The 13,927-nt window shown below is 43.7% G+C and overlaps 1 protein-coding gene across 1 annotated transcript; it reads left to right on the forward strand.

Moving 5' to 3' along the window:
• The first annotated feature begins 1,076 nt into the window (after positions 1 to 1,076).
• Positions 1,077 to 13,927, forward strand: PCBD1 (pterin-4 alpha-carbinolamine dehydratase 1). The gene is made up of 4 exons (XM_087702359.1): positions 1,077 to 1,218; positions 8,829 to 8,960; positions 11,945 to 12,025; positions 13,493 to 13,927. The coding sequence occupies exons 1-4, from the start codon at positions 1,216 to 1,218 to the stop codon at positions 13,589 to 13,591; spliced, it is 315 nt and encodes a 104-aa protein (XP_087558485.1). The 5' UTR covers positions 1,077 to 1,215; the 3' UTR covers positions 13,592 to 13,927.

A 13,927-nucleotide genomic window follows, 5' to 3' on the forward strand; every position in this document is an offset into this window, starting at 1 on the left:
CGTAAAGCACGGTGAAGCGGTATATAAGTCTAAGTGCTAATGCTAAGTGTTCTGTCCCCCCTTCTCCGTTCGTTAAACAGAGGACAGGCAAACAAACTTAAAAGGAACTTTCTTTATCAGTTCTCAGCTCAGACTGGCTTCGAGCCCAAAAATAACATAAATACAGTCTCTGACCAGATAACAGAATACAAAACAAATCTCTCTTACGGCAACACAAGTTGAACAAAACGAAAGCAAAGCACTTTTTCCAAAGTCTCTACGAATCAGGGTTACAGAAATCAAAGCACTTCTCCAAGTGTATCTTCTTGAATCAGGGTTACAGAAAACAAAGCACTTTTCCAAGTGTATCATTCGCTGGCTGGAGAATTCTGGGAGTTGAAGTCCGGACATCTTCAAGTTGCCAAGGTTGAGAAACACTGTCCTAAAGGGTCCCTAAGGGGCATGCATAAGCGCACCGGCATCCCTGTCCTACTGTCCCCATTGATTTGTACCCATTTCCTGTGCTCATGGCCATGTTATACATTTATATCCATCTATTTGTACCAATCTCATGCAATCTTGTCCATGCCTGTACTAATACCTGTTTCCTTGTACATGTTGATAATAAAATAAAATAATAAAACAAAATAATAAAATAAAATAATAAAATAAAATAATAAAATAAAATAATAAAATAAAATAATAAAATAAAATAATAAAATAAAATAATAAAATAAAATAATAAAATAAAATAATAAAATAAAATAATAAAATAAAATAATAAAATAAAATAATAAAATAAAATAATAAAATAAAATAATAAAATAAAATAATAAAATAAAATAATAAAATAAAATAATAAAATAAAATAAAATAAAATAAAATAAAATAAGGCCGAGCAGGTCTCGCACCGAGGGAGGAAAACTCGGATCGCTTTGATCTTCCCGAGATCCTTGGGGATTGCAGGATCCCTTCATCCCCAGACAGGGGCGGGTAGGAGCCTCAAGCGGCCAGACGTCCGGGAGCTTCCCCCAATCCCGAGACCAAAGACTGCCGGGCAGCCTTCTCATTACAGCACGCCTGCGTTCGGCCTCTCTTCCACGGAGGGAACTGAGCCCTCCGACCCGCCCCACCTCCGCCTGCAGCGCATTGGTCCGAGCCTTTCCTCCGCCTTCCCGAGCTGCCCTGGAAATCACCGGCGCTTTCCTGGCTTTTGCGCTCCGCGATTTGCCAGCCATGGTGAGTTCCGAAGAGCTTTTGGCGGTGCTGAGGGGCGGGGGGGGGGAGAGAAAGTTGCAAGCCGCACCCCCCGGGAGAAGCATTAGGGCTGAGATGGTGGTGGTGGGAGGAATCTTGGAAGCTCTTGGTTAATTCTTAATCCGAACTCAGCCCGGCGAAAGGGAAAGTGTAGGAGGCACAGTATAACAGAGTTGGAAGGGACCTTGGAGGTCATCTAGTCCAACCCTCTGCTCAGGCAGGAAACCCTATACAAGTGGCTGAGATCGAGTTTGCGCTGGTCGCCTGCGCCTCTCCGTCTATCTCTACCCGTCTCTTATTTTCTATTATGGCTGTCTGTCTGTCTGTCTTTGTCGGTCTGTATCTCTCACCGCCTAAGCTTCCCGAGGTCTCTTGCAAGAGCGGCGCATCTTCCCAACTACGACTTTACTCCGGGAAGGCAGGAGGGACGGAGGGGCGGACCTGCAAAGTGGGGGAAACGCACCGGGAGGCGTCCTATCAAATCGCAGCCAAGGAGATTAATTCATTTGGCAGGCAGATCTAGTTGTTGTTGGGGTTTTTTTTTTAATTAGTTATAGGAGAAGATAAAATATAATTTATTACATAAATATGTAAAATAGAATAAAACGACACACGTTTTATGGTTTTTTTAATTGAAAAATATCTATAGGAGAAGATACAATATAATTTAATACATAAATATGTAAAATAGAATAAAATGACACACGTTTTATTTATTTTTTTAATTGAAAAATATCTATGGGGATTCTCAGTCATCCAGGTCATGGTTATCCCAAAGGTGCTCCCCATCCTCTCCCCAAAGAGACTATTGGACTTTCTGGGTTTTTCTTTTGAAGATGCTTGGCTTCTCAAGAAGCTTCTTCAGCTCTGACTGGATGGTGGGGAATGGAAGGATTTAGATACTCTTTGCAGACAGCTGGTCATTTGCAGAGGGACTGCATTTAAAAGACAAAGGCCACACTTTTGAAGAGAGCAAAGTCCACATTTTGGACAGAGAGGACAGCTGGTTTGATAGAGGGGTCAACATTGAACAGGCCTCTCTCAACAGAAGGAGAGGGATACAAAATCATCTATCTCCCGTCTACAACACAATCCTCTCAACAGTTCCAAGAAGACTCCAAACCCATTTGCACTACTCAGGTGACCCTGAGGACACAAATAAACCTCCAGGTGGCCTCAACGACTCACTAAAAAAATGTGAATGATCAGCTGTCTGCAAGGAGTATAAATCCTTCCATTCCCCCACCATCTGGTCAGAGATGAAGAAGCTTCTTGGATGAAAGGTAAAATGTCTTCAAAGAAAATAAAACTGGAAAGTCCAGTTGCCTCTTGAAAAAAGAAAAAGCACCTTGGGGATTTTTATGGCAAAACTTCCAGGAAGAACTTCATGTGAAGTGTTAATACCACTTTATAATCCCTTGGTAAGGCCACACTTGGGATGCTGCATCCAGTTTTGATCACCACAATGTAAACAATGTGGAGAGACTAGAAAGAGTGCAGAGAAGAGCAACCAAGAGGATGAGGGGACTGGAGGCTAAAACATATGAAGAATATATGTTTGAGTATGTCTAGTTTAATGAAAAGAAGGACCAAGGGAGACATGATAGCAGTGTTCAGATATCTCAGGGGCTGCCACAAAGAAGAGGGAGTCAAACTATTCTCCAAGCACCTGAGGGTAGAGCAAAAAGCTCTACCGGAGGTAGAAATTAATCAGAGAGAAGCAATCTAGAACTAAGGAGACATTTCCTGACAGAACAATTAATCAGTGAACAACTTGCCTCCAGAAGTTGTAAATGCTCCAAAACTGGATGTTTTTAAGAAGAAGAGGTTTGTAAGGGGAGTGCATAAGCGCACCAACATGCTTACCATCCACGTCCTAATGTTTTTCATTCGTATCCATTTCATGTATACAAAATCATGTTTATACTATATATGTTTTCTAAAACATGCTTGACAAAATAAATAAGTAAATAAAATAAATGTTGGACAACCATTTGTCTGAAGTGGCGTAGGGTTTCCTGCCTGGGTTGGACTAGAAGACCTCCAAGGTTCCTTCCAACTCTGTTATTCTATTCTAACCAGCTGTTTTCTAGGATGGGGGAGGGGTGTCAGAGATATGTTCAGACCTAAAGAGTTTAAGGGAGATGGGTAACATTAATGCTGCTCCCTTTGCAGCCAGAAAGGAATTGCTATACCTTGGGTAAATTTCCAGCTGTTTTCTCCTGGATGCAAGAGCAGATGTTCTCGGCCTCTGTTGCTTTTCTCGTGCGTCTGGCACCTACACGACTCTGCCCAGTCTTGAATTGGTCCCCTCCCTGCTTAACTCTTTTTCCGCAGCTTACTGTAATTGGTTGCATGTGTTCTTTCAAACCTCTGTGCAATTTGTGAGTGGCATGTGTTGTCATCAAAGGCACATATGGTGAAATTTTCAAAAAAATGCAAATCGAAATCTTACCCAGGGAAATGTGGCTGGTTTGGATTGGTGGGGGGAAAACAAGGGCATGTGGCTATTAGCAGGGGGTGTAAAGCAGTTTTGAGATGAACTTTGAGTCTGCAAACAAAAGGAAAATACTCACACAAATTAAATGCCTGTTGACTACATTTCTGGGATCAGGGATTGTCAACCTGGTGCCAAAGGATGGTGGGCTAGGCAAGCAAGCTATACCAGTCAGAAAACCCTACATATCCCAGAAGAAAAGACAAAAGAAGATAAATGGAATTTCAGTCCTTATTAGTAATGTATGGAGTAATGTGGGACAGCCTTGGGTGAAATAGCAGAATAACAGACTCAGAAAGGACCTTGGAGATTTTCTAGTCCAACCCCCTGCTCAAGTAGGAGACCCTATACTGTTCTTTGCTGAATTGAGGGTTGTGGAAATCTGATCACACCAGTTGGCTTAGCAGCCCAGAATGGGAGCTTCATCCATTGAGGGTGCATGGTTTCCGTTCCTAGCCCAAGTTTATATTCAGACTTGGGGGTGCCTTTTAGGTATCTTAGACCAAGGGTTCCCAACCCACTAGTGTGCTATGAAGGGGTTTGCAACTGGGCCGCAGAAACAGCAGGCAAGCGTGCAAGCAAGCATACGCATCCTCATTTGTGCAAGCAGCAAATGGCAGTACAGTAGAAGCCACTTGAAAGCACAACAGGCTGTATCGTAACAGAACACACACCCCAAGGGGTGTTAGGGGTGTCTTATCCCCACAGTATTTGTCTCCAGAGAGTAAGTCATCTGTGTACCAAGTTTGGTTGAAATTGCTCGAGGCATTCCAGAGTTATGCTGGAACATACATACACACACACACATACAGCCATTTTTACATGTATAGATTCTTTGTATTGTATGGAAAGCTAGTTCATCTCAAAAGAAAACTCTTAAATGAAGGTCTGTTTTTATTTTCATTCTTAATTTATCCATCTTGATCAGGGGTGTCAAACTCCCGTCGTCACGTGACATATCACAACTTTTCCCCCCTTTGCTAAACCGGGGATGGATGTGAGCAGCGCATGACGCATTCCGCCCACGAGTCGCGACTTTGATACCCCTGATCTTGATCATGGACCAGCCTACGGCTTTGAAAAACTGTGATGCAATTTCACGGCTGGACTTAAACTGGGAAGCTTACTACAAAGATTAAAATGTAGCCCTTGACTCACAAGCCACAATTGGGACAGAACTTCCATTGTAAAGCAGTTGTTAAGTGGCTTTCATCTTAGGATCTTTTTTCAACAATTGCTAAATGAATCATGCGGTTGCTAAGTGAATCAGATAGGTCGTTCAGCGAATGTGGCTTCTCTCTTGGACTTCGCTTGTCAGAAGCCAGCTGGGGAGGTCACAGATGGTGATCACGTGACCCCAAAAAGATGCGAGAACCATCGCCAAAACAAGCCACTTGCCAAGTGGCAAAATTTTGACCACATGACAGTGGGGATGCCCATGTTGCAATGGTCATGATAACTTTTTTTTTTTAATAATAATTTTTGTCAATGCCGTAACTTCAGAAGCCTGCTAAATGAACGGTTCTAAGGCTGAGACTACCCGTATTAAATTGTTTTTAAAACTAATAAAACAGATTTAACCAAAGGTAACTCAAGAAAGGGGCGAGGTGGCTCAGTGGCTAAGACGCTGAGCTTGTCAATCAGAAAGGCCAACAGTTCGGCGGTTCGAATCCCTAGCACTGCATAATGGAGTGAGCTGTTACTTGTCCCAGCTTCTGCCAACCTAGCAGTTCAAAAGCATGTAAAAATGCAAGTAGAAAAATAGGGGCCACCTTTGGTGGGAAGGTAACAGTATTCCTTGTTCCTTCGGCCTTTAGTCATGTTGGCTACATGACCACAGAGACGTCTTCGGACGCCGCTGGCTCTTCGGCTTAGAAATGGAGATGAGCACCGCCCCCTAGAGTTGGGAACGACTAGCACATATGTGCGAGGGGAACCTTTACCTTTAAGGCAAGGACTACCTGTATTAAATTGTTTTAAAACTAATAAGACCGATTTAACCAAAGCTAACTCAAGAAAAAGCTGCAGCATTTAATAAGTGCAAAGATAGACGGCCAGGCTCTGTGGTTATGTGATGTCCAGAATGCACTGACTTCAATCTTATTCTGAGCACGATGGTCTGAAATCCATTCTTATAATATTAACTCTCCGTTATTTTCCCCCATTGCCTCACTTTTAGTTACCCAGTAATAAAAGCGTGGGTGAGATCACAGGCGGACATAAACCTTGTCTGTCTCTTTCTCTAAAAGCCTTATCAGTGTCGCTAAGATACCAGGAACCCGCTTATCAGGTGATCTCAGTAAAAGGGCAGTGGCTGGAGGTTTATTGCGCTGCACAGTGTTTATCCAGAACGCCTTCAATTTGCTGAAGTGCTGCTGAATGTAGCATCCATTAAGCATGTCAAAAGTGAGGTTTTAAGGAAAAACATGCAAAGAATTATTTGGGGAACTCTCAGAATATTTTGAAGGACAAAATAGAACAGAAGAAAGGATGCGGTGGCTCAGCTGAGCTTGTCGATCAGAAAAGTCGACAGTTTGGCGGTTCGGATCCCTAGCGCCACGTAACAGAGTGAGCTCCCATTACTTGTCCCAGCTTCTACCAGCCTAGCAGTTTGACAGCATGTAAAAATGCAAGTAGAAAAATAGAAACCACCTTTGGTGGAAAGGTAACAGCGTTCCGTGCGCCTTCGACTTTTAATCATGCCGGCCACATGACCACGGAGACGTCTTCGGACAGCGCTGGCTCTTCGGCTTTGAAACGGAGATGACTACCACATCCTAGAGTCGGGGAACTAGTGTGTGAGGGGGAAACCTCAGGGAAGAAAGTTAAAAAATGTTGTGTCAGATCCAGACCGAATTATTCTCCCTTTGATCTCGTTTGCTTTGCTTTGCATTAGCATTCATCAAAGAGTGTCCAAACCTATTGCACAATTGTCCTTCCAACTGACAATATGGAAACCAGTAAGAACTGCTGGCATGCTCCTATTTGTCACCATGTGCTCCTCCCAATATCCACAGAATTTTAAAGGACAGGGATTAATGATGCAACAGCCTTTAACCATTAACTAAGAAGAAAGCTGCTTTATTAAGGTTTGGTTTCTGCCTTTTATGTAAATGTGGGTTGTCTTCTAGTTAGCCATTTCTCTTGAGAGGAGCGCTCTGCTTTTAAAAAGCATTTTATTTAAGATCCAAGTCCATTGCAGCCAACTCCCAAACTATGTAACATTATCAGTGTAAATTATCATAGCTATTAATCTGAGTTAAAAATTTAGCATGGCCATAAAGATTATCTCTGTTGGTAGAATTGAGCAATGAAAATTAGTCGGGTTTTTTTCTGCTGCATGGCAACTTTACACGTTCTACATGGTAGTTCCCGACTTACAACCATTTGTTAAGCAGCTATTCAAAGTTACAACAGCACTGGAAAAGAGTGACTTATAACCTTGCCCTTGTGACTGTTGGGAGCCTCCGTGACCCGTCCAAAGCGCAGAGGACAAAATCGCGCTCGACGAAAGCGCGCATGTGACGTCATCACAGCGCGACGAAAAAAATTAAAAATGGAAATAAAATTAAAATTAAAGCAAGCCGATTCACATAAAGGTAAGGGTTAGGTTTAGGGTTAGGGTTAGGTTAAGGGTTAGGGTTAGGTTTAGAGCGTTAGCGTTAGGTTTAGCGTTAGGTTAAGGGTTAGCGTTAGGTTTAGCGTTACGTTAACGGTTAGGTTTAGGGTTAGGTTAAGGGTTAGGGTTAGGGTTAGGTTTGGGGGGGTTAGGGTAAGGTTTTAGCTTTATTTTTACATTTTTCTATCACAGCGCGATGTTTTCGTCGCGCTGTGATGACGTCAAATGCGCACTTTCGTCGAGCGCGATTTTGTCCTCTGCGATTTTGTGGTGGAATCGGGAGCCTCTCTGCAATCATATGAAGAAAATTTGGGTGGTTGACAACCAGCATGAGAATAGAATAGGAATAGGGATAGGTATGGAGATAGGACGGGACAGAACAGAACAGAAATAAAATAGAATGACAGAGTTGGAAGGGACCTTAGAAGTCTTCTAGTCCAACCCCTGCTCAGGCAGGAAACCCTATACCACTTCAGTCAATGGCTGTAGCATCCTGTGGTCATGCAATCACAGCTTGAGACCTCCCCAGCTGGCTTCTGGCAAGTAAAGTCAGTGGGGGAATCTGGATTCACTATTGTCTGCATGATTCACTTAACAGCAAAAAGGTAGTAAAATTGGATGTGATTCTCTTTAACAACCACCGTGCTTAGCAGCCGAAATTCTGGTTGCAATTGTGGTAGCAAGTCGAAACCTGTATTGAATGACATATTTGGCGTCAAATTAATGGCAGTGTGTGCAGCCAGTGCAGGATAGCTTTTCCCCAACTTGTGCCTTCTCTGTGTGCTGGACCACATCTCCCATCATCTTCCCAAGTCAGTTATGGAACTTCTTGGAGTGCTCTATATTTCTCTAAGTAGCTGTTTACGAGATTGATTTCTGAAGATTTTTTTTAAAAAACCCTCTAGATCTGATGCTCTCGATCAGGGGTGTCAAACTCAAGGCCTGTAGGCCGGATCCGGCCTGCGTGGTGTTTAGATATGGCCCACAGGGTTGCCCTGGAAACAGCCAAGGACCGGCCCATGGTGCCTCTGCCAACAAAAACGGACCACGGGAGGACTATGTGCAGCCCTCCCAAGCTCCATTTTTGGCTGCGACAGCCTCCTGCCAGCAAAAACAGAGCCGGGGGAGAGGGTGCAAGGGCTACAAGAGTCGATCCCAGCCAAGAACAGGGCCCGCAGGGCTGTATACGGCCTACCTGAGCTCCATTTTTGCTAGGAGAGGGCTGCAGGAGGCCGTCATGGCCAAAAACAGGGCCCAGACAGGCTGTGTGTGGCCCCCAAACTTCCTTTTGCTGGCAGAGGGCCAGGCCCAGCCCAGCCACACCCACCCTGAGATCAAACACAACCCTGATGCAGCCCTCAGTGAAATCGAGTTTGACATCCCTGCTCTAGATCCGTCTGAATGGACATATTGTTTGTGCTTAGAGATGGGTTTATCTCGGTGTTTGTTGCAGAGGCTTTCTCCATTTTCTCCTAGGCAGGAAAAGCTCACCGACTGAGCGGAGAAGAAAGAGAACAGCTCCTGCCAAATCTCAGAGCAGTAGGATGGAATGAGGTGGAAGGCAGAGATGCTATCTACAAGGAGTTCCATTTCAAGGATTTTAATCGGGTACAAAAGCACTTTTCTATATTTTATTTTGAGAAAATCAGGCTTATGCAGGGGTTGGGAACAATGACCGAATGCGCAGCTCTATACACTGATTTAACAGTAGGCTCAGTTAAGATGCAAATCCCAGAACACAACAAGCTGCAAATATGCTCATTTCCTAACCCCGCAGTGTCGCAACGCTTGACATGTGTAAGAGGGTCTGTGGGTTAATGCTTGCCAGTGCTTCAGTTTATGTAGTTCCAAAGGTGCTTTTTTCAAAAGGCAACTGGACTTCCTTAGTTTTTTTGTTTGAAAAGGTTTTGCTTCTCTTCTAAGAAACATTGTTTTTATTCAAAAGTTTTTATTAAACACACATTAAAACACTGGACACAGTGTAACCATCCTGGCAATGTCTTTGCCATACATACTAGAATATAAAGTTAAATATTATAAACCACCATGCTTATTTACAATTGGTCTAATTCAGTATGCACAAATATAAGGAGATCATATTTCCATGTTGCTTTGTTCTTTTCTTGTATATTTTCACTGTTATGATTGAATACAGAATTCTAATCTCCATGTTATAAATCTTAGTCATTGCTTATTTGGGGTCTTTCCTTTTTTGTCCCAACCATCGATAAAATTTATCCCAGATCTTATACTATTCTGATTCGTCTTTCTTCAATTCCCACATCAATTTATCCATTTCAGCACAAATCAAATTTTCCTAATTATTTCCTCTTCCTGTTTTTCCAGTTTTGGGCAAAGGCCATTCTTGCTACTGTAATAATATGTATTATTGAGTAAATTGAATTGAATTCAATTGAATTTATTATATTTCTATGCCGTCCTTTTCCCCGAAGGGGACTCAGGGCGGCTCACAACTCAAGTCAAGGGGGGGGGGGGTACAAATAAGGAAAAAAAAAGAAAACGAACAAAAACAATGCCACAATTTAAAAACACACAACAACCATACCATTCAAGAGGGGACAAAGCTCATTAGCCCCAGGCCTGTCGGAACAGCCAGGTTTTAAGGGCTTTGCAGAAGGCCTGGAGGGTGGTGAGGGTTCGAATCTCCACGGGGAGTTCGTTCCAAAGGGCCGGGGCAGCCACAGAGAAGGCCTTCCTCTGAGTGGTCGCCAGACGGCATTGGCCAGTGGATGGAATTCGGAGGAGGCCTAATCTGTGGGATCTAATTGGTCTATTGGAGGTAATTGGCAGGAGGCGGTCTCTCAAGTACCCAGGTCCAATACCAGTAGATTACCTCCCCCCACCTTTGTTATGTTGATCGTTTAGGATTCCCAGAATAAATAGTTCTGGTTTGAATTCTATTTCCCGTATCAGCCACCTTTGAATTTTCCAATATTCTTTTGTTTTTTGGCACGGCCACCACATATGGTAGTATGTGCCTGACCATCCAAGAAACATCTTCAGAACACTTTTGGGACAACCATGACCTGGGATGATTGAGAATCTGCATAGATATTCTTTACGTAGGATGCCAAGATTGCTTCGATCCTCATGTGGTAGAGCAAAAGGAGCATAGTTCTTGCCTGCTGGTGCTACAATAGCTTTGTAGAGTCAGGAGCTGCAAAGAATGACTCTGAAATCCAACTGCATTTGCTGTCTGAATGATCCTTGCATGCAAATGCGAATAGCCTCAGGTCCAGCCCTAATTATGTTTTCACTCCATCCCAAAAGGTTGGAGAGGATACCAAATGCTTAGAATCAAGAAAGGTGCATGGAGATTTTCCTTTTTCTCTGCCATGCTGGTGAGGAAAAGACTCAAAACATCTGTTTGTGTCTGGCAATCCCATCTCTTACTTCAGGAGTGTCAAACTCAAGGCCGGGGGCTGGATCTGCCTGCAGGGTGCTTAGATCTGGCCCGGGGGGGGGGGGCAAACAGCGAAGGACCAGCCCGCGGTGCCTCTGCTAGCAAAAATGGAGCTCAGGAGAGCCACATGCTCCGTTTTTGCTGGCAGAGTTGCAGGAGGCTGTCCTGGAACTCAGGAACCTGCTTTCACTTGCGCCACTTGGGCCACCACAGGCACTCCCAACACGAGTGATGTCAAGCTGGCCATGCCCACTATGGCCACAATCCCCCCTGGGTCAAACACAATCCTGATGCGGCCCTCAGTGAAATCGTGTTTTCTTCCCCCAACTTACTTGTTTGCACCCATTAGAGGCCTTTTCCTGACAAGCATGGAAGTAATTGCATAGCATGAATTTTCCTTTGGAGACAAGGATTGAATTCCTCTCCATACCAACTCTGATCTTAAGAAGCAGCACTCTCGCAGAACTGTAGATATTACTGAACTACAACTCCCAGCCGCCCACATCAATGGCCATGTAAGCTGTGGGCTTTCGTGGCACGACAAAACCGCGGTCCACTAAAGCGCGCCCGATTAAAGCGCGTACCTGACGTCATCAGCAGCGCGACAAATACGACCGCGGAGAAAAAAGGGCGCTTTAAAAAGCGCTTTTAAAGCAAGCCGATTCACGTAAAGGTAAGGGTTAGGTTTAGGGTTAGGTTAAGGGTGAGCGTTAGGTTTAGCGTTAGGTTAAGGGTTAGGTTTAGGGTTAGGTTAAGGGTTAGGGTTAGGTTTAGGGTTAGGTTTGGGGGGGTTAGGGTAAGGTTTTCGCGTTAATTTTAACTTTACCGCTCACAGCGTGATGTTTTCGTCGCGCTGTGATGACGTCAGGTACGCGCTTTCGTCGAGCGCGCTTTAGTCTACCGCGGTTTTGTGATGTAACCGTGGGCTTTACTTAGATTAAGTCTTTTCTCAGTCTGCATTTTTGCACAAACATGAGAAACTAAATGCTGTCTGCCTTGGAGTGTGTAGAGGTATACCAATAGACCCTTAATTGTGTGATTTATGGAGTGCTATCTTTCAGCTGTGGCAATATTAACAAGTAGCTTATATGTCTTATTAGTATGGAACCTGTGTGGAGTTTCCCTTCTTTGTTTGTCTTTTTCTAAAACCCTTGAATCTTTTGAACAGGCCTTTGGATTTATGACCAGAGTAGCTCTACAAGCAGAAAAACTGGATCATCATCCTGAATGGTTTAATGTTTACAACAAAGTAAGAGATGAGAGCTGTTCAAGCACTTTTTGGTGGGGGGGCTTTGAGTGATTCTGGCAGTTTTCTTGGGTGATATTGTTTGGAAGTAGAGTGATGCGGTGGCCTAGAGCTGGAGCTCTCGCCTCACAGTGGGTTGCGAGTTCGATCCTAGGTAGAGGCAGATATTTCTCTCTCTTGGCACACTGAGAATATATCTGCTGTACAAAACTCCACACTGGCAACAGGAAGGGCATCCGGCCATTAAAATACTCTGCTAGCTCCATTCAGTTGCCCGGACTCCACCCACAAGGGTTTATGGGGACGTTAAATGGAGATGATGAGGATTGTTTGGACGTTTCCCATTGTCTTCTTCCTAGGTCTGAAAGAGAATGACCAGCTCCAGGTCACTAAACCTGGTTCTAGTGCCCCCAACTTCTAGTCAAGATGTTTTATCACAACCTGAAACTGGCTTCCTGTTCAAGCTTAGATAAAGTTATTTTAATTATATAAGCCAATTGTAGCATAAGGCCATTAAACAGTGTCTTGCACCTTTCTAGGTGCCCAAACCTGTACAAGAGATTATATTTGTGCAAAGAAGTGGGATGTGCGTGGAGTGGGTATTTAAACCTTATCGGAAGTATTATATCATATTCTGATATAAGTATGATTAAGCAACTACTAGTCTTATAATGCTACACCCTGCCAACAAAAGTGCCTCTTCAAGGCTATGGTGTTCCCAGTGGCAATGTATGATTGCAAAAGTTGGACCATAAGGAAGGCTGAGAGCCAAAGAATGGAGGCCTTTGAACGATGGTGCTGGAGAAGACTCCTGCGAGTCCCTTGGGCTACAAGGCGATCCAACCAGTCAGTCCTAGAGGAGATCAACTCTGGCCGCTCTTTAGAAGGCCAGATCCTGAAGAGGAAACTGAAATACTTTGGCCACCTAATGAGAAGGAAGGATTCACTGGAGAAGAATCTAATGCTGGGAACGACTGAGGGCAAAAGAAGGGGCCGACAGAGAATGAGGTGGCTGGATGGAGTCACCAAAGCAGTAGGTGTAAGCTTAAATGGATTCCAGAGGATGGTGGAGGACAGGAAGGCCTGGAGGAATGTTGTCCATGGGGTCACAATGGGTCGGACACAACTTCACAATTAACAACAGTCTTATAATGCAACGAGAGGGGTGTGAATTGGCTCCCAGTTGATATGGAAGGAGTTTGTAGTAGTGCCTCAATCTACCAATTGCAATGTAACTCTTTTTTTTAAAAAGCCCCTCTTCTATACCAGTGACCGACTTCCCTAATCCTGATGGGGACAGAGTGTTTTAAATTTCATTGTTAAGCACTCAGGCCAGCAACAAATGAAGTTACTATTTTTTTATATCATTTGGGACTTTAAAAAATGATCTTTTAGCTCTTTCAAGAACATGCTGCTATGCGTTCTCCTAACTACTGTATTAATTGGGCATTTTGTTTTTGTTTTTTTCAGGTTCACATAACCTTAAGTACACACGAGTGTGCTGGTTTATCTGAACGGGACATCAACTTGGCCAGTTTCATAGAGCAAGTTGCAAACACACTAGCCTAAAGGGCTCACCCCATATACTATATACTACAGATTGTAAAGGTAGCTCCTGCATCTTAACCTGCCAGAAAGTATCATGACCAACGTAACCTGCCCTCCGTATCCAATTAATATGGGAAAACCCATCTTTTTGTGGACGCTTCATATTTGTTTACTGTAAGGTCATACCTTGAAATAGGCACCAGTATTGCAAATTCATTATAAATCGGTCATGTGTCAATATCTGTCTCTCGGATTCTTTAGTCTGTAATCCTGTTTAGCAGTATTAAGTAGGTGCAGGGGAAGTTGCCTGTGGTTGTCAGTTTTAATAAAGCCTGTTCTTACACAATCTATTGGAAA

The sequence above is a fragment of the Thamnophis sirtalis genome, unplaced genomic scaffold (assembly GCF_051295495.1).
Source record: "Thamnophis sirtalis isolate CommonGarterSnake01/CBP01778 unplaced genomic scaffold, rThaSir2_p1.2 scaffold_15, whole genome shotgun sequence".
NCBI lineage: Eukaryota > Metazoa > Chordata > Lepidosauria > Squamata > Natricidae > Thamnophis > Thamnophis sirtalis.

What these genes read in the sequence shown, in the direction of transcription:
- PCBD1 (XM_087702359.1), top strand. An exon ending in ATTTCAAGGATTTTAATCGG is followed by an intron (nt 8,961 to 11,944) that starts GTACAAAAGCAC and finishes TCTTTTGAACAG; the next exon opens with GCCTTTGGATTTATGACCAG. An exon ending in GGTTTAATGTTTACAACAAA is followed by an intron (nt 12,026 to 13,492) that starts GTAAGAGATGAG and finishes TGTTTTTTTCAG; the next exon opens with GTTCACATAACCTTAAGTAC.